At 42.2% G+C, this 21,942-nt stretch overlaps 1 protein-coding gene across 5 annotated transcripts in view; it reads right to left on the bottom strand.

The window, feature by feature from the left end:
* Positions 1-21,942, bottom strand: part of TRAPPC9 (trafficking protein particle complex subunit 9) — a 604,744-nt gene that overhangs the window by 241,794 nt on the left and 341,008 nt on the right. For all 5 annotated transcript variants that reach the window (XM_069465953.1, XM_069465949.1, XM_069465951.1 and 2 more), the window contains one exon: positions 3,857-3,999. In XM_069465953.1, coding sequence (XP_069322054.1) covers positions 3,857-3,999 — 143 coding nt within the window. The remainder of the gene's footprint in view (positions 1-3,856; positions 4,000-21,942) is intronic.

Raw genomic sequence — 21,942 nt, 5'->3', positions numbered from 1 at the left:
ACAAGAACTTCTATTTCCCTACCCATTTTTTGTCCTGTATTTTTTGTTACATATTTTATTGTATATATGCTTTACACTACAGAATTAAATATTATTCTCTAAACATTAGTCTTTTATAGAAATTAAGAAATGAGGAAAATAAATCTTTTATATTTATTCACTTATTTACCATTTCTTGGGTTCATCATTGCTTTAGACAGTGTCAAGTTTCCATCTGGTGTTATTTCTGACTGATGAGCTGGTGGAAAACAAGGACTGTGCTCAATCCATCTCTTGGCCCAGAGAGTGTTTCACAAAGCACCTGAAAATTTGGAGGTGGGGGCTTAAAGAATACAAAGAAGTACCTCCAATACAGTCTGGTAAGTGCTTTATTAGAAATACAAGGAATGCACAGGGGAACCCACGAAAGACCAACCCTCCCTGCCTAGTCAGGCTCAGGAAAATTTTACAAAAATGGTAACATAGATAAAAAGCAAACATATTTTCCAAAAGGTTAGATGAAAGAATTATAGTTTAATAAAGATAATGGCTTTAGAAAAAGATGTGTGCAAAAGCTCATTGGGGTAAACTGCCTTGACATATTCTAGTGATGGGGGGAAATGAAGTGGATTGTATTAGGTAATTACGTATAAAATGTCTGATTTCCTTAAGTACTAAGTTTAGACAGTTGATATCTCTGACATTTCACTTTGACACTACTTGTTTTATGCTTATTGTGAAAGTACATCCTCAGTCTTTCAAATGCACTTTTGGGGTTGTTATTATCTTTCACATTTTCTTTAGAGCAATTTTTGTGAAATCGTGGATAAGTCAAAAATTCATGTTATTTTCAAATATGAGTTCCATTATGCCACCAATCAGTGCAGACAGCTTGAAATATCAAGGAAGTGTTTGGGAAGGATGTGGCTAATGAATGCACAGTACATTGATGGTTTGAGAGGTGCCATTCTGGTGATTTTAATCTTGAAGATAAGCCACATGGGTGACCTGGGCCAAGGTGGATAATGATGAGCTAAAAGCTATAGTGGAAGTGAATCCACCTCAACCTAGGCGTGAATTAACAGCAAGATTTGACATTACTATGCCAATAGTACTGGACTATTTGAAACAAATCAGCAAGGTAAAAAAGCTGGATAGATGGGTTCCACATGAATTAAATGACTATCAGAAGAGAAATCGACTTGAAGCTTGCCTTTCTTTGCTGTGACAACATAAAGGCAAACCATTTCTATACCATATTGGTACATGTGATGAAAAATGGACTCTGCTTGATGATCACAAGCATTCTGCACAATGGTTTGATAAAGATGAAGTGCCAAAACACAGTCCAAAACTGAATATTCATCATAAAAAGCTACTGGTGTCTGTTTGGTGGTCCAGCACTAGCCACTGGTCCATCCACTACACCTTCATGAAACCTGGTCAGTTGATTTCAGATGTCTACTGCAACCAGTTGGATGAAATGATGCGGATGCTTGTGATGAAGCAGCTCAGACAGGTCAAGAGAGACAGGCCAGTCTCTTGCAAGATGATTCTCAACCACATGTCGCACAAACAACACTGTTCAAACCACAGAAGCTGGACTTGGAAACTCTCTGTCATCCACCATATTCCCCAGACCTTGCACTAACTGACTACCACTTCTTCCAGGCTTTAGACCACTTTTTGCAAGAAAAAGTATTCAATTCTCAACAAGCTGTGGAAAATGCCTTTTGTAATTTTATCGCCACTCACTCTCCAGGCTTCCTTACTGCTGGCATAAACAAGCTACCGTTAAGGTGGCAAAACTGTATCAATAGCTTAGGTGCATACTTTGGTTAATTGTACCGCTTCTCGTTTGAGATATAATAAACTATACTTTTGATTCCAAATTGGGCATTTCATATTTAATGACATGAAGTGTGGAATTACGGTAAAAGAAGTGAAAGAAGAAGGTCTAGGTTGGATCTTTAAGCACCTTGAATATCATTTGGACTTTAACTCATAAGCACTGGGAAAGTCTTTAGCAGGGCAGTAGAATGGGAACACTTGTAATTAAAGGATAACACAGGACAAGACTGAAGGCAGGGAAACTGATTAGGCAACTCTGTCTACAGTAACAAAGATGTGCAGTGGAATGCAGAAGGCAATCAGAGACATTTCAGAGGCTGGTGATCACAGGACCTGATGATTAATTAGATTTGGGAATAACAGAAAAGGAGAATTAGGAGAAATCAACTCTCAATCCCAACAGTAGGGAAAAGAAACACGTAGGCCAAAAGAAAAGAGAGTGGGGTCCCCATGCTGGGGGATCAGGATCCACATACCACCTCCGCTAACAACAAATGCTTCCAAATCTATGTTTTGCAGCATTTTTCTCATCTTAAATTGTCATTTAGAATTGCAGGGGCCATGACGTGAAAGCCAGATATCAATAGGAGGAAAAAGGGAAAAAAAAAAAAAAAAGAGCTCAGTGATAACCTGTGCTGCTTCCAAGAATTATTTATATAGGAAGTGGCAGCAGGAGATGAGGGGATGAGAAAGAAACACACACCAGGTTCATGATGGAGCAGATCTAATGCACAGAAAGGGCCTGAAATACTCTAATATTGTCTGGCAGCAGTCTTGGCCAAACTTTCCCCAGGGGCAAGCGTTTTAATGCTTTATACAAATTCAAACTAGAGGTGAGCCTTGGCAGGAAAGGCTCTTACTCTGAGGACTGAAAAAGTGATAGATGATGAAATGTGATGCTAAAATACCCAGCTAAGCCATTAATTCTTGCTGAAGGCATTCTCCAATGGCTGGGAAGAAAAACAGTCTTTCCTATAAACTAAAACCACACTTATGATTTGGAGCTTTATCACTGTAAAGCGATTTTTAGGTCAACATTAACATACCTCTATCAACATAACTCTATGTTGGGGTGTGCTGCATGTGAGGCCCCCACACACATTCAAGGACAGACCTGTTTGGCATCACTGCTGCCGTGACTCTATTGCGAGTAAACAATAGGACCCCAGGCCGCCCCATCCCTGTGACCAAGGCCCTGCTGAACAGGAACACGGGGAAGAGCTCGGTGGTGACCAGCCCCTGCTTCCCAAAGGCTGCTGGCTCCAGGCCAGGAACCTGAGCATCCGAGGGTCTCCAGCTGGCTGGAGCTCCACTCACAGCTCTCAGACCCCATTATTCCCACTTCACCAAAAATGAAATTTTGGGATGAGAAACTGTCATCTCCCACCTCAAAGAACACCCTTATTATCTCTTGCCATTTCTGGGTTTAAAGTAGACAAACCGTCCAATTTCCTTCTCCCTGAAGGATGACTAGGCCTGAAAAGTAAACTAGAAAAAAACCCTTTGTATGAGAAGGGCTCCCTGGGCAGAAATGACCTGATGCTCCAAATGGTTGGGAGCACCATGAGATGCTGGATAGCCGGGCCCTGAAAACAAGGCTCTTGTCTTACTGGGATGCCAGGGGTGACATAGAAAGAGATGCTGGGCTCCTCCAGGAGTCCCCAAGACATGTGGCTTTCCACTGAGCCCCCAGCTAGTAGGAGAGGTGAACCAGACTACGGCAAGGCCCAAGCTGAGCAGGAAATATGTCTGCACAATGAGATCCAGGTACACGAACACTGCAATTGTTAGTATTATTATTACAGCATGCTATTAATATGCGTGAAGCCCATTTGCTTCCAACCACCTGAAGAGGCAGCTCCCTTATAAGGTCTGTTTTTCTAATGAAGAACCTAAATCAAAGAGGGGCTAAGCAACTTGGTATCATGAAGACAGGACCAAAACACACACTGAGGTCAGCATTCCAAACTCAGCAGATTCTGTCAGACTCTAGAACAAGCCTGTCTTGCAGCAGTGAGACGTTTACCTGGTTGCTGGCAGAGTACTGACTCGGGTGAAAAATACAGATGGCTCAACTTCTACATGCAGCCCCAGGGAGAGGTTCCTGTAATATCCTTCAATGTGGCCCGGGCCTCCAGAGTATTTGAAATTCAGGATAGCTTCCAGGGTCTAAAGAGATGTAAAAAGAAAAAAAAAAAGATAAGTTAGTACCCTGTACATTGATCAACGTTCCTTATAAGGAGGCAGGTTTCACCTTCACTTATGAAGAGTCTGAAGATAATCCCAACTGGTAAAGTCATCAGCAGGAGGCAACTCTACTAACTCACTCCCAGTTGAGACCTGGCACCATCTTTCCTATGATGCCTCAGTGTCTACACAACAATTCTCAGGCTGCATATGCAAACAGACAGGGGTTCTAAAATTTACTCTGAGGTTGGACAGAGCATTTTAGAGAGAAAAACACAGTTCAATGGGGATTATTTAAATATACACATGACATGAGGGGCAGGGAAGTAGGTGTTTCCATCAAGGAGGTAGAGCACGGCTCCCAGGCTAACAGTGAGTAAAAACTAGCAAACTCCATACTCATGACACCTTCCTGAACTTGTCTGAGACATGAGGTCACAGGGCAACAGGGACCCTTCCAGAAGGGGCACGATGCCACACCTTCTCCCCAGCAGCAGAGCAGGGGATAAGGAGGCACCAGTCACTCAAGGGTAATGACTTGCTAAAGGCTGAGTAGAGGCTCACATGATAATACAAAGACTGCACCCCCAAGAGCCCAGACAGGAGAGCAGTTCCCAGCCACTCCCAGGCTCTCCTCCGTGGATCTCCCTGGATGCTCACACAAAGGACTGCCGGGAAGGCAGGAAAGCAGAGACACTTCCCCTCCCCCTACCCCAGTGCTGGGCAAAGTATGACTGGGCACAGAGGAGAGGGTCAGCCACCACCATGGGACAGGTGAGAAACTAAGACCTCAGCCCAGCTCCCACCCCAGTGGAGTGCCCACCCAGACCCTTCTTTCCTATGAAGCAAAATCTTCAATTGCTGGGAGAAAGGTAGCAGCACCCTGAGGCACAAAGGTAAGGATGAAGCCCCTCTCCAGGAGGCAGTCCTGAGCCAGGATGCCACACCACTGCCATCGGAGGGGTCCTGCCACTGGGGCAGGGGCAGGGAGCCACTCATACACAGCACCCGCCAGGCCACAAGGCAAAGCCTAGCTGCCATAGGCAGCAGGGGCAGGAATACTGAGAAGGCCGTACAGGAGACCCAGTCACAGCACCTGCCTGGGGCTGAGGAGGCACAAGGATGACAGCACCTAGAGAAGCCCCACTGGGGAAGGAAGAGAGGTGTGGAGAGACCCACCCAGGGTGCCGGCATGCAGGAGGGATTGCTGAGCAGGGAAAGGAGCATTACAGAAACCCTATTTTCTTCACCAGAGGCAATTTGGAGCCTGTGGGGCACCAAAAGTAACCATAGCAACAAGAAATCCAAGCCCAGCTCAACTCCTGCCTGAATGATCCAACCTTCCACAGTAATGTCCTACAACAGGAATCAGCAAACTCTGACCCTGGGGCCAAATCTGACCCACAGCCTGTTTCAGTATGGCCTGAGAGCTTAGAACAGTTTTTACATTTTTAAAGGCTGTAAAACAAAACAAAACAAAAACAGAGAATATGCACAGAGACCATATGTGGTTGGCAAATCCTAAAATATTTCCTATATGGCCCTTTATATAAAAAATTCACAGATAAAGCTCTTAAAAAGTGGCTGGGCATGGTGGCTCCTACCTGTAATCCTAGCACTTTGAGAGGCCAAGGCAGGAGGATTGCTCGAGGCAGGAATTCAAGACCAGCCTGAGCACCATATAAAGAGACGCCCCCCCCCAACCCCTACAAAAAAAATTATAAAAATCAGTCTCTGCTACACCAGAGGCTGAGGCAGGAGGATCGCTTGAGCCCAGAAGCTGGAGGTTGCTGTGAGCTATGATAACTCCACTGTACTCTAGCCTGGTCAACAGAGCTGTTTAAAAAAAAAAAAAAAAAGGAGAAAACATAGGAATAAATCTTCGTGACCCTGGATTAGGCAATGGTTTTATAGATATGGCACTAAAAGCGCAAACAAGCAAAAAAATAAAACGACAGTGTCATAGAAATCTGAAAAGGGCAGAGCTTCAGGAAGATGGGTCAGAAACGTCCACAGCTGCAGGGAAGTCATGGCAAATAAAGGGTCTGGCACTGACCCTGCCCAGTCAGGGCCCAGAGTCACGTACTAAGTGCAGAAGTAAAAGCACACTCTCTCACCTGGCAAAAGCAACCGAAGCCATGTTTCCAAAAGGCTGGAACGGGGCTCTTGCATTCCTCCCTTCCTCCCTAAGCTTCAAGAGTCTCATTTCAAGAACGTTTCTGGGCAAAGGTACATTTAGCCTTTGGTTATTGCTTTTGTTGACAACCTACTTCTCCTCTCCAATGGTGGGGCAGCCACAGCTACAGAATTTTTTAAAAATAAAGAAAAGAGCCTGTATGTGCGTGGTGTCATAGCGAGGGCATGCCAAGGAGGAGAGTGACCTTCCCGTGGGAAGGCCAGCTGACAAACCCTGGCCGCCAGCACTGCAGAGGGAGAGCAGGTGTGGACGCCGGTTACCTGGTTTGCCATTCTGGCTCCATGTGATCTTCGGCACCTCACCTCACCCTTCTCAGCCTCAGGTTCTCCTTTGTTAAATGGGGACAATAATTAGCATAGATCTCACTGGATGTCAGTGAGGATTCAATGAGAAAATGCAGTAGCAGAACAAGTAGTCACTCATTAAAGGAACTCCTTTTTCCCTCTGCAACCTTACCCATCTGATACCCTGGGGCAACAGGGCTTAGAATGGGAGGAAATGGCTTTCAGTCCTATTTCTTCTATGTTTTTCACTTTTTTTTTATTGTAGTGAAATATATATAACGTAAAAGTTACCACTTTCAACTGCTTTTAAATGAACAGTTCTGTGGTGTTAATTTTAGTCACACTGTTGATGTACCATCACCATCATCTATCTGCAGAACTTTTTCATCTTCCCAAATTGAAACTCTGAACCCATTAAACAATAACTCCCCGGTCCCCCTTTCTCCCGCCCCTGATAACCTTTCTCCTTTTTGTCTCTATGGATTTGACTACTCTAGGAACCTCATATAAACGTAGTCATACAATATTTGTCCTTTTATGACTGGCTTATTTCATTTAGCATAATGTCCATGGTGCAGCATGTGCCAGAATTTCCTCCTTTTTAAGGCTGAATAATAATACCCTATCGTATGTATGCACCACATTTTATTTATCCATTCATCTTTCAATGAACACTTGAATTGCTTCCACCTTCTGGCTCTTGGGAATAGTGCTGCTATGAAGAAAGGCTGTACAAATATCAAGACCCTGCTTTCAGTTCTTTGGGGTATATACCCAGAAGTGGAATTTCTGAATTATAAGGTTACCATATATTGAATTTTTTTGAGGAATCACCATACCATTTTCCATAGTGGCTGTACCATTTTACATTCCCACCAGCAGTGCACAAGGGTTCCTATTTTCCCACATCCTCACCAAACACTTGTTATTTTCTGTGTTTGTGATAATAGTCGTCCCAACAGGTGTGAAGTGGTATCTCACTGTGGTTTTGATTTGCATTTCCCTGATGACTAGTGATGTTGAGCATATTGTCATGTGCTTATTGGCCATTCATGTATCTTCTTTAGAGAAACATCTATTCAAGTCCTTCATTTTAACAGTTCCTCCTACGACTCCTCGAAACATCTTCCTTGCCTACATGTTTACAGGTTCCCTTCAACTTTTGTATTATTAGAAACACCTTCACAGATTCCCTCCACCTATATAAATATTACTCCTCCTTATGCCATATCTTCTCACTAACAAAGTGCTCAATGAAATACAGATTTTTTTTAATATTCAAGGATCATATTTTGGCCTTACCAAAATCCCAAATCCTTTATCCACTCCCCTTAGCCCTATCATCTCCAAAGCATTGCTGTTTTCTTGTGAATGTGTCTTAAACCTCTTGAAATTGCCCTTGTCATCAGCAGAAGGTGAGACCCAACATATACACACTCCATAAGCCTTTCTGTGAAAACCTTGAGTCTAACTGACTTTCATCTATTTGATCTATTCTTTCATTCATCTTTTCAAACGCTTGCTGGGTATCTTCTGAGTGCCAGGTTCTGTGCTTAGTACAAGACGAAAAAGATGTGGTCCCTGATCACAGAAAGCACAGTAAATGCTGAGTGAATAAATGTATGAATAAATTAACTAATAAATAAATGAAACCAGCCCATCACCCAACACGTACATGGAGTAGTGGTCAAGGAAATAAACAGACTCTCAATAATGGCCTCAGAGAGCCAAAATCTGTGAAGTAACAACAAATATCACACTGGCTTTTTTGTTTTTTTAAGGTAAACCTAAAAGTCATTTCCAGACAGTGATGTAGAAAAAATCACCCAGAGAATGAGCAAAAAATACTGAAATAGATAACTGTTGACATAACAAAGAAATAGTCTCTGTTTCTATTTTCTTGGAGTTGGCTGGTTCTTTACTCTGTAGAGAACCAAGGAAAAGATATAATTATGGGGGAAAATACCTAATTTATGAAAATTGAGCCCTGAAAAGGTTGTGTGAAATTGAGTATTACTACCTTTCCCCATAATTTAAAAAAACAAAACAAACAAAAATCCTCCTGAGCCTGGTAAAATTAGAATATTTTCACAAAACCATAAAGTGGGTTGGTAAGGCCAAAGATACAGATGGTCAAGCTTTTTCTCAGTCCCAGGTAATGAGAAGCTGGGTGCTACTCGGCATGAGACTTTCCCTTCAGAATATTTCTCAGTCCTCACTTGGAGAGAGGACTATTACAACAATCAGTAATGAGCAAGGCACTAAAAATAAAATATTTCCTAGGCATATTACTCACTATTCAAGCTAAAATGAAAGGCCTTCAATGGTTACCTTTTACTGAGCACCTCGTAAGTGCCAAATGCTCCACTAAGCGATCCACGCACATTGACTGTAATAGTCCTAAGAGCATGACAAGGAAAGGGCTGTTTTCATAAATGAGGCTCAGGGCAGTTAAGTGACTGGCCCAGGCCACACGCCAGGAAGTGCCACATCCAGGATTTCAACACTGAGCTACATGGCTGTGTAGCCCATTCTCTTTGCCATTTATGCAAACTGCTCAGAACAGCATTCATTCACCATCTAATCATTCACTCCCTGACCCCGGGTGGGTGTCTACGATGTGCAGGGACTATAGCAACTGAGAGGAAGAAGACAGAGTGCTGCCCTTGAGGCACTAAAGTCTAGTAAAGGAAACAAGCCCAGAGCCCTCCAAGGTAAACTGCGATGTGTTAGTCATAGATAAGGGCACGAGGACATGTGAGGACGCAGGAGGAGAAAGGACTGTGTGTGCCTGTCAGGCAGGAGCTGCACAGGAAGGAACAACAAACTGGTAAGGAAGACAGGATGCGACAATGGTTAAATTGAAAGTGCACAAATAAGAGAAAAATCAATTAAACTAAAACCTACTTCTTGAAAATATCAATAAATATGACAATCCTCTGAGCTACGTTAATTGAGGGGAAAAAAGAAGAGAAAAATTACCAACATCAGGAATGAAAATGAATATCAGCAGAGACCATACAAACATTAAAAGCACGATGAAGGAATAGTGTTAACCATTTTGTATCAACAGATTCAACCACTTAGATAAAATGGACATATATTACCCAGAAGAATCAGGAGAAACAGCAAACCTAAAGAGCTTCATGTCAACTGAAGACACGAGATTCATAATCAAAAACATACTCTTAAAAGAAATGCCAAGTTCAGATGGTTTCTCAGCTGAATTCTATCAAACATTTATGCTAGAGACAATATCAATTTTACACAAAAATTTTTTAAAAATAGAGGAAAGGAGAAAACTTCCTCATTCTTTTCACAAGACCAGTATTACCCAAATATGAAAATCAGAGAGTTTAAGAGAAAACTATTTATGAGACCTATAGCTCTCATGAATTTCAATGTAAAAATCCTTACCAAAATATTAGTGAATCAAATTCAGTAATATATAAAATAGGTATTATATCATGGACATAAATAATGCAAGGTCAGTTCAACTTTCAAACCTTCAATTAATGTCATTCACCAAATTAACAGACTACTAACGACAAAAAAAAAAAAAGAAAAGCTGTATGAACAATAGCTTCAGAAAAAATAGCTGACAAAACTCAAAACCCATTTATGATTTTTTAAAAACTCTCAAAAAACTAGGCATAGAAAGGAACATCCTCAATCTATGAAATGCACCCATTAAAAACTTACAGTTAAAACCATACTTAATGGTAAACAGCTGAATGTTTCGTACCTAAAATCCAGAACAAGGCAAGGATGTAGCCATAATCATTTCTATCAATATTGTACTCGAGATCCTAGCAACTTTAATAAGTAAAAAATTAAAGGCATACATGTTGGAAAGGAAGAAATGAAGTATTTGTTTGCAGACAACATGGTCATGGACAAAAAACTAAGAAATCTACTGGAACTCTCAGAAATTCCTGGTAATGATGTAAAATATACAATCGCTTTGAAAAACAGCTAGGCAATTCCTCATAAACTTAAACCTACAATCAACATATTACTCAGCAATGCAGCTCCTACCAAGAAAAATAAAAACATATACACACAATGACATGTATGTAGACGTCCACAGAAACTATTTATAATAATCTCAAACTGGAAATAATCTCAAAGTCCAATAAGAGGCAGGTAACTGGATAAACAAATGGTAATATATCCATAAAATGAAACACAACTCAGCAACATAACGGAACTAATTACTAATAAAACAACATGGAAGAATCTAAAAATATCATTCTGAGTGAAAAAAGCCAGACACCTAAGAGCATCTACTGTATGCTTGCATGTGTATGAAACACTAAAAAAGGTTAACCTTTAGTGACAAGAAGGAGATCAGCAGTTGCCCAGGGTTGGGAGCAGGAGAGGACTGGCTGCAAAGGGGTCAGGGAAACAATGAGGGGTGAGGAAAACATTCTACATCTCAATGATGTTCTGTATGGTTAATGAGGCTGCATTTTATAGGATGCAAACTATACTCGGTAATACTGATTTGAGAAACTCACCCTGACCATTAATAGGCACACAATCACTTGTGAACATTAAAACAAAAGACTCCAAGGCACAATGTGGGTCATGCTAATGTGCTGCCCATGTCTGAAGATGAATGTGAAGCCCTGGCTTCACATGAAGGTTCAGGGTTCCCAGGTTCTGCAGCAGAAATAATGGAAGTGAGATTATGATTTAATATAGTCAAAACTTCCCATCATCCCCTCTAGTTCTTGGTAAGCTCACCTTAAAATCTGGGTGTTGTGCCAGATATTGCCTGAGGTTTTGACCAGCTCTTACAAGACCTGTTATCGCTCATTTTATATCACTAATCTAATGCTCCATGACTTCTAATATAACTAAGGCTATTTCCAGAGAAAAACAATCACCCTCACACGTATACTAGCCAATTTAAATGTATATGAAGTAGATTACTAATTTTTAGAGACCCCAACTGAAACTGTCACCATAGATTTCTTTCTGCTCTATTTCTGTGATATGACATAAAATTAATAGCTATGATGTGATCCACTTAATAAGTCAAACGCTCAGGACCAAAGGCTGGGGCTCATTCCCCAGGAGACCAGCGCCATGGTTTACTTAAGGTCAATGAAACTTACAAATGAAAGCCATACCATTACTTTCCAGTTAATTAGCACTTTCAGCCAAAGTCTTTCTTCAGTGTTAATTATGCCTTAAAGATGCCAAGTGACTACAAATTAAGTGGTACGTCCACAGTAATGCAGAATGGGCTTGGGCAACAGCAGCCATCCAAACAGATCCGAACCAAGAGGCCCAGCAGTCCTGCAGTGACCAAGAAGAGTTGGGACACAAGGTCCAGAGGAGGAGACATGTGTCTGGGCAGTGTTAAAAGATGAAGTCAAAAGTCTGGTTTGGGGCACCAAGCAAAGGAGCAGGTCAGAGACTCAAGGGTTAGACTGTACCTACCTGCCTGGGTGAGCAACAAGAACCACTCAGAAGGTAGCTGATGAGCTGGAATCCCACAGACTATAGCAGAGCAAAGGGCTGCCATGTCCTAGATGTACTTACTCTCAGGTCAAATTCTGCCTCTTCTGGGAAGCCATTCCAGTGTCTCCAAGGACAATCTGTTATTCTCTAACTTGTACCACCAGGGCACCCTGCTTTTACTCTACTCTAGCACCTGTTGCCTTTGAATTAGATATTTTCCTCAATAGGAAATGTATTCACATCATGTAAAACCTAAATGATATAAAATGGCAGACATGGAGAGGGCCTGCACCCATGCCTGCCCCCTGTCCTTACCATTGTCCCTCCCATTTCATGTAGGTAACTGCTTTTATTAGATTTTTTTTTATGTGTACACCAGGTGTTTATTAATACAGACACAAGAAAATGCAAACTTTTCTCCTCACCACCCTCCCCCAGTACCCCCCAGCCACCTTATCAAAAACAACAAAGAAACACACAAAACAAAACAAAACCAATATCCACCTTTGGGCACCTTCTTGTTTGTTAATTTTCACTTAACATATCCCTGGAGAGTTTTTCTTATCAATACAGAGAGAGCATTCTTTGTAGAATATTCTTCACAAATTTTGTGTGGACATGTCTGGTATTCCATTGTGTGGATGTGCTATAGCTTATTGAAAACAGTCCCCTAGATATTGGCTCTTTGGTTGTTTCCAGTATTTTGCTATTAATATTATGAACAATGCTACAATAAATAACCATGTACACAAGTCATTTTCTTTAAATGTTGGTATTTCTGAAAGATATATTTTCCAAGGGGGATTTCTGGATCAAAAAATAAATTGATTTGTAATTTTAATAGACACTACCAAATGTTGAACCATTTCACATGCTAACAGCCATGTTTGAGGGCACTTTTTTTCTCAAAACCTTGAAAACAGTACATGTTGTTCAACTCTTGGCTTTTTGACAGTCGGACAGATAAAGAATCTCAGTGTAGTTTCATTGTATACTATTCTCATTGTTAAGAGAATTGAACATCTTTTCATATGTTCAGGGCATTTTCATGCCTTTTTGTGAATTACCTGTTCCTGTCATTTGATCATCTTTTATTGACCTGTCAGTCTTTTTCTCACAGGTTCCTGGGAGGTTTTCTAGATTAAGGAGATTACCTCTTATATAAACCCATGTCTGCAAATAAAGGCAGTTTTACTGCTTCTTCATTTCAAATATCTATGCCTTTTAAAATTTCCCTTTTTTAGCCTGTTGCACTGGCAAGGACCGGTAAATCAATAGAAGAGAATAAAGATTCCAAAAATAAACCTACATGGTCACAGGTAATTGTTTTTTGACCAAGGGCTAAGACAATTCAATGATCAAATTCACCTTTTCTACCAATGATGGTAGAACAACTACAAAAACGTATAGAGACAAATAAATCTCAACCTCTGCCGCATACCACACACACAAAAATTATTCTGAGGTGGGTTATACGTCTAAACATATAGACACCTAAAACTTCTAGAAGAGTAGAGTATCTCTGCAACCCTGGGATAAACAAAGAGATCTCAAAGAAGACACAAAAAGCACGAAACTTTAAATGAAGAAATAATTTAATTTCACTAAAAATAATTTTTTTTCATCCAGGGAAATCTCCAAAGAGTTAAAATACAAAATTTATCCACTTCATCCAAATTGTCAAATTTACTGAAATGAAACTATTCATAATGTTCTCTTATTAACCTTTTCATGTCTGTAGAATCTATAGGGTCCCTCTTTCATTCTTGATGTTAATAATCTGTGTTTCTCTCTTTCTCTTATTGGTATGTCTGCTAGAGAGTTATCAACTTTATTAATGTTTTGAAAAATTTATTTTTGTTTTTGTTAATATTCTCCAATGTTTGTACCCAACACAGGACTTGGCACAGAGCAAGTATTCAATAAATGCTTGCTAGGTGGAATTAAGTTTGTTGATAATTCATACACTAGCTATATATCAATGTCTGTTAACTGGACAGATGAATCATCTTATTAATAAACACATTTTTCCAATACTACGTAACCTGGCTTCAGAAAGCTCTCCTCCACCTCCTGGTCCCCACTGGCAAATTCTTCCTTGGCTACTGGGTTTCTGCATACCATTCACACCACCGAGGGAGTCCAAGGGATCCTGTGAAGTCCAGGTTGGCTGCCCCTCCGTAGGTGATATTATAGTGCAAGGCACTTTCCCTGCCTGTTACGTACCACACTACAGCACAAGTGCTTGGATCCTTTGATAGAATAAAAGCTCCCCGAGGGCAGGGACCATGCTCTACACTAGCAGTGCCGCAAAGAGCAGGTGCTTAACATATGTGTTTGATCTAACTGAATGACAGCATCTTCATAATGAATCTCAGAGAAAGAAGGAAGCCAACATTTATTAGGCTCCTACTACATAGTGGTAAGAATTAAATGGTTTTAGGTATGATTATGATTATGTGATTATTGAACGCTTAAAGAAATGAAGAATCTCGCCACAAAGTTCAAAGTTGGGTCTGAGTCCAAAGGTCCTGTTCTCCAGCAATACCATAATGTCTCCCAGGGAAAAGCTAAGGAGACTGCAAAAGAATGGGACTGTGAGCAGAGGCTGATGTTGTCCTGAAAAAGCAGGCCTGATTCCCATAAGGGAGGATCGGTTACATCAGGTGCCACGACATGCATCTCCCCTGAACTTGGTACTAAATGCTGCATTCGAGATGTTCACGGTTTTTCTCTTTCTGTGTATACAGTTGGAGGAGGGTGGGCTGGGAAAGGGACATTTTTAATACATTTAGTAAAACTTAAATACAATCAGCATGGAATTAGCAGCAGAGATTTGCTGGAATCAGCAGAATCATACTTACATTAATACATCATTACAAGCCATAAGCAATTAGGACATTTTCCATCTCCACTCATTTAGCTATGAGAAACACTCTCTGGCCATAATGTATGGCCTTTTAAATACTGCTTATCTTCAATATTAGAGAAACATACTTGAAGACAGAGCACCCCAACAAATTTCTGAATTACAGAAAGGAAAGCTGTATCCTTCAAAAGCTCTATGACTGAAATTCAGCTGAAGAACAAATACTAAGGTACTACACAGGCAGAAAGTTTACGGGGACCCACAGTAAAAATCCCAAACTAAGTGCCTGCAGAGGGCTAGAGATTGCTAGCAGGTCAGCAATGAGCCATCATGACAACCAGCACACGGTAGGTGGCCGGCACCTGCCAGACATGACGCCAGGAGCTGCATGTGTTCCAGTCTCTCTCGGACCTTCCCCCATCCTATCAGAGGGAAGCACCTGCATAGGAACTGAGCTCAGTGGGGATAGGTGCATTGCCCAAGTTCCCACAGATAGTAAATGAGAGGGCCCAGGTGCATCTGACCCCAAAAGCCTCATCTGCCAGGCCCTAACTACACTGGAGGCCACTGATGAGGGAAGGGTGGGTATGACATCACCAGAAGTCATGCTCCACGTGAGTCCCTGGCCAACAGCAGGCAAGGTGGGGAGCTGAGCATCCCTGTAGGAGAGACCTGGAGTCTGCTCACAGCTCGGCCACCAAGACTAGGGTTGGCCTAGACAAAGTTATTTTTCCTTTCTTGACACCAGCTTTCCCGTCGGTGAAATACGGATTTGGACCAAATAATTTCCAGTGGCCCTTACCACATTACTGTTGTATGCATGCTAATTGAGTGCCTGACATCCACACATGTGACATTTACTAAGACGTGCCATGTGTCAACGATGCAGACTGAGCAGAACATGTCTGTTCCCACAAAACTTACACACTACCAAGAAGGGCCAAACAATAAGTAAGCAAACAAGCATGTGTCAGGTGGTGACAAATACAACAAAATATAAAGCAAGTTGCAGGGCAGAAAACACTGGGTGAGGCTCTTCCATCAGGCAGGGTGAGCCTCTCACACAAGGGCACCTGAGGGGGAAACGGAATGAAAGATGAGGGCACCAGCACTTTACGTATCTGGGGAGGAATATTCCAAACAGAGGAAGGTGTTAGGACCGTGTGTGATGAGCTCCAGGGCAGAGGGAGGCAGGGAGAGGGACAGTGGATGGAGATAAGCTCAGAGGAGCGGCCAGCACCAGATCACACAGGTGTGCAGGAGACAGAGAGAGGCCCAGCTTGTGCTCTAAAGGAGGTGGAAAGGCTTCAAAGATTTTTCAGCAAAAGTATGATCTGAACAACTTCTTTAAAAGAACACTCTGGCTGCAATGTGGAAACAGACTGTACGGTACAAAGCTAAAGAAAAGGTGCCAAGTCAGAGGGCGAATGTCACTGTCCAGGTGGAGAATGGTGGAGAAGTGTCCACAGGTGGCAGAGAAGATGCTGCATTGTGTTAATTGAAACAAATCATAATAATAAACTTATTTTTATGATATGGTTTTTTGGGCTTCTTGCTATTAAACATTTGTCATGTGAAGTATTTCAAATTTTCACAAAATACATTTTAAGCTGCAATGAGTAAAACATTAATAGTTAATAGCACCAACTCAGAAAGCAGACTGCCTGGGTTCAGACCCCGTCTGTCATTTCCTGCCCATGTCACGGAGAAGAGCGAGTAGTTTGATCTCTTCATGCAGCAGCTTTCTCATCTGGGTTATCAACAAGATAAAGATAAAACCAGCTAGTCTTAAAAAAAAAAAAAAAAAGCTTAGAATAGTGCCCAGCATTTGGAGAGTACTGTGATAGCTAGTATTACTGTTACTAAGTAGGTATTCAACAGTGAGAAAGGAAGACAAGGTACTTGGAACAAATCACTTCATAAATAGATTCAAGAACAGAAAACAAATTTCCATATTTGTCCCCCACTTATAAACCATCACTTGCCCCAATCACCCAGACATAGTTAAGCCTCAGCACTAAGGCACTCTCAGCCATTCCAGATCTGACTCCTCGTGCCCCCTCTGCCTCAGGTCTCACCACACAGACACACACACGTGCAGGGACCTAAAACTTCCCCCATCCTGCATGCTGGGAAACCTGCTAAAGCTATATTGTTTCACTCCCCTCTGCCTCACATGAATGCCCTTTTCCACTCTCTCCAACTAAGAAATGCCTACTCCCTATTCCAGAAGTACTAAAGGAATCCTCTCTAATACTCCCTTCTGGAGCTCCCCACCCTCCATGTGGAGACAATCTCTCTGACCTTTGTGTCACTATGACATCCCAGACATGTCTCTATCCCACCAAAGTATACTTTCATCATATGAAGACAGGAGAATAATAACGATGTCATAGTACTGTTTCAAGAATTAAATGAGAAAACTTATTTACCATAGTGGCTGGCACACAGCAAGGATTCTACAAGTGTTGGTTCGATGTGTTCCCTTGTTTTCTGCCCACTAGTGCTCTTTGGGCAGGGGCCATGTGTGCCTCCTGCACCTAGAATGGAGCCTGACACCCCTGCAGGCTAGATCCCAAGCTGAGCCTCAAGTCAGGATGAGTAGGACCAGGTCCCCCACTCTAGAGAATAGAGATGACAGCATTGTGGGGAAATAACAGGCTACGTCCTATCCATCATGGGGTCCAAAAGCATATGTGGAAAACATCTCCAATGAACAATCCATCAACACAAGATGTGTTTGGACAGATGTGTGACCCTGGCTCCACCAACAGTACCCTCTAAGTGACCAGTATACTAGTGGCAATACAGAAGCAGAGCACACAGCAATGGATTCAGAGGGAGGCAGACTGGCCTTATTCAATAACACCCAGTGTTAGGCATGAGAGTGGTCAGGGTAGGATCAAAGCAAACCATTATGAAAGCAGAGAAGTAGCTGAGTAGTCTAGATAGGAAACAAGGTGTTATAATATCTGCTCACTCTCTCTGTCTAATCCCCATGTTCAGACTGTTCCCACCTTCATGACCAGGTGAGAGGCCCTTCCTCCTCAGAGGCATGCAGCACCCTGTGCTCCTCTCCACAGGACATGAGTCACTGCTTCAGAATGGTGCTGTCCCCCTGGAAGTCCATATGCCCACAGGGACAGGGCACATATCATTTCATTGTTAGCCCCTGGTGCCTGGTACTCAAGGGGAACTCAGTACTGAGCTGTGGAAGCGGCAGAGAGAGAAAGACCTCAAACCCACACCTCAGAATTCCTGGCCCAAAGCTGGTGATCTCTAAGATCCCTCCCTCCAGTGTTGCCTCTGTGATAACAAGTCTATCTTTGACCTCATTAGTTCTAACACCCTTCCTAACATTGCTGCCCCATCATTAAGTCCCTAACAGCATCCAGCCTCAGAGTCTGGAAGCACAACTGAGTCCTCTTTCACCATACACTGCCTCTCTGCTGGGCACAGGGCCACAGGGCCATGGGGCCTCCTAACCAGGACTAAAACCATGGAGCTCATTTACTGAAATAGTAGAGATGCAATTATGGCTTCACCCAGGAGATATACAAGAATCAGACAGGCTTAATTCACAGGGAAGGATAATTTTTTGTTGATGAGATTTGAATAAATAGCCAGGTTCTTATTTTGGGAAGCTGTAAGCATACCAGATAAACAGTGGGAGGATTTTCCAGTATACCAAGTGCTTCCCTGAATTATGTGATTTTTAAAAAATATAATGAGATATGTAATTATTACTCACTTTTTGTAGGTAAGGGGACTTAAACAGAGAATGGTCTAATGTGCCCAATAATTAAGTAATTAAAATGCCAGCTATATTTAAATTCAAAACCTGTGTTCTAGTCATTAAACCATGGCATGCATTTGACTTCTTCTTCCCCAATTTTCACTTCAGTGTTTTGATAAAAGACTTGATGTAAAAATGTCTGTGCAAAGGAAAGGTTCAGAGTGGAAGCACTCTGATCCACTAAGCTTTTGCTGTGGTGCTAGCTACATCCCTAGGAGCTGACAGTGAGGTCAGAGTACATGGATTGGGCTATATTCGGCACCTGCTCACCAGGGCTGATTTCAACTCTGGAAAGATGGGCATGGCGGCCATTAGTAATCTCTATATTGCCATTTTCACTGATCTCCTCATTGAACCAGTACATGGTCTGCACATTCCAGTATGATTCTATACATGGCAACTCTAAAGGGACCATCAAGGCTGCACACAGGAAGTTTGTGGTTAATGGAAAACCCATATCACATACCAGGATCAAGAACCCACCAACATCAAATCGGGTGATTCTATAACTGAATATGTTGTCCAGTCTACAGCTACCAAGAGAAGTGTGAGACTCACCTGAAGGGAACCAAAGGAGGCACTTTCTCTTCCTTCCTCCTCTGCTGATAGCCCCATGTATATAATGAGAAGCATGAAAACTCCCTTGACAGTGTCAGCAATACCAACTCCACCACCAACTAATTACCACCCACGCACCCCTAGCCAAGATTGTCCATGACAATTATGGCATGGTAGAGGGACTCACGACCAACACTGCTTCCCAGAAAACGTTGATGGCCCCTCTAAAACAAAGTGAAGCTTGACGGCCTTGCTCAGAACATAATCCAAGGTCAGTGTCAAGTGGCAGGCTCATCTCTGAGTTTAATGGGAGCACACTGGCAAGGCCTTCCATGTCCCCACCCTTAAGGTATCTGTAAGCGATAGGACCTGCCATCTGGAGAAAGCCTAGTACAATAAAGCAGGTGGAGAAGCAGTCACTGAAGGACTACTTGGAAGGCACCCTAGACTATAAGGAGGCCCAGGTCTCCTGAAACTATAATAGAGATATCCACTGATTGATAGGTGAAAACCTTTGATGCTAGGGCTGGCATTACCTTCAACAACTGCCTTATCAAGTTCATTTCCAGGTACGAATTAGGCTACAGGTGCATAGTGGACCTTGTAGTCCATATGACCTCCCAGGATGACCAGTCCTAACAAGAGAAGAGGAAAACAAGCCCTCAGCTACTGGGATTCCCTGAGCCAGCTCTACCCCCAACACACCTACAATCTCCTACTTCTGACGATTTCTATCCCTAGATCCTTAAAAAGGGGAGATTAGAAGAGCCATGTATAATCAACACCATCAACATAATGTACCCAGCAGGAAAAATATATACATATATACATAGTGAAATGTCCAAATATCTAGAGTCCTGCAAAATGAGCTATCAGTACAGGTATTCAGTGTACAGCTGTTAAGGCTACACTGCATGGCAAAGTAGACTAAGTGACTTCTCAAGTACTTCCTCCAAACATCAAAGATTAAATAATTTTAGCCACAGAAAGTCAAAATTAACCAGGGGCCTTAGAAATAATCAAGTCAGCAACCTTGTTTTTCAACTGGGGAACCCAAGGTCCAGAAAGGAACAGACAGTTGAGCTGGATCCAAGGCCAAGGCTGTGTTCCAGTCTGGCTCTTGCTACCACACCAAGCCCATTATGGAGGGATGGGAAGAATGCCCTCACCGCACTCATCCTCAAGGTGGCCACACACCACTGAGAAGCCCCTCTTCATAGCGTTTAGATCTATTCCAGCTTCTTGTCAGTGACGCAAACAAAGAGAAAACATCTTAGAACAAGCTGTATAGGGAGAAAGAAGAATTATGGATGCTTTATCAAACAAAGAAAAGAATTATCAACAAACCAATATTTTGGGATAAGTGGGGAAATTTGAATACGGAATCTATATTAGATAACATTATTGTACCACTGTCAAAGTTCTTGAGTGTAATAATAATGGTTATTTAGGAAAACACCATTGTTCCAGTATTTAAGGAGAAGTAATATCAAGTATGTAACTTACTTTCAAATAATGTCCAAACAGTGTGTGTGTGTATGTGTGTGCACAAACATATACAGAGAGAGAAAGAAGAGAAAGGGTATGGATGTTCATTATACTATTCTTTCAACTTTGTATCTGAAATATTTCAAAATAAAACATTGGGAAAAGTATTAACAAATCAAGTCTGCTACAGACCTTCACTTTAAAAATAATCGAAAATTTGTAAAGGATATAGCTACCTTACTGAGCACATACAAGCTCCAAGGAGGGTTCCAGCTGCTTTTTATAAAAGATTCCTAATCTTCCCAAGAAACATCTCAGCATATATATTAGTATGTCCCTTTTTCAGTTGAGCTACATGGGGCTTGGCCAGGGTCCCAGAGGCCACTCGGTCTTCAAGAAGCTTAGCTAGACTCCCAGGTCATGCTCGTCCTCCCCCTCAGGGTCCCGGCAAGCACACAGCCCTGTGGACAGTCAGTGGCTGGCTGGGCCAGGGCCCTCTGCATGTGCCAGAGGAGGCCAACAGGACAGCAGAGGCCACGAGCTTACTCTCTGACAAGGCTCTGGCCTCCCCAGTGCTGAGCTGCTCTCAATTTAATTTCTCTTCAGTTATTCAATGGCTCTTCTAGTTTGTGGCCTTTGCTTCTTTCTTGCTCCAGGAAATTCTTTATTTAAACAGAAAACAGAAACTTTCTGCTGCTGAGTGAGCAATGGTGCTCCTGGGCTCCTCCTAACTAGTCAACCCCAGGTAAACATCCAGCTCTCTCAGAGCCTCAGTCCCCTGATCTTCCCAATGGGAATTAACTGAATAACTTCCCTACAGAATTATTTTTCAGTTCAATTGGCACATCAGCACGAGAACTAGAGCCCACCTGTCCTGTCTCTTCTGTGGACATCGGTTGCCCCCACTCCCCAGGATGAAAACTGAGCAGCTGAGATTTATGGAGAAATGCTCTTCTGAGCTCTCTGTTGGCTTCTAGCTGCCGTAGTCAATTTTCCAGAATTTCTTCCTATAGTCTATAAACTGCTCTTCCATTTTTGAGAACTTCCAGAATATGTTACATAGGCCAATAGGAAAAGAGGGTAAGGAAAGGAAACTGCCTTTTAACGAACATCTATGGTACACTGAATCAGTTTTGTTTGTTTGTCATGTAGTTTAAGCCTCAACATAATCCGACAGAAAAGAGCCCAATATCCCCATTTTATGGGTGAGGAAAATGAGGCTTAAGGAAGAGTAAGTTGCATGTCCCAGATCACACCTTCG

Source organism: Eulemur rufifrons, chromosome 3, assembly GCF_041146395.1.
Source record: "Eulemur rufifrons isolate Redbay chromosome 3, OSU_ERuf_1, whole genome shotgun sequence".
NCBI lineage: Eukaryota > Metazoa > Chordata > Mammalia > Primates > Lemuridae > Eulemur > Eulemur rufifrons.
This window is presented reverse-complemented; position numbering and strand designations above follow the sequence as displayed.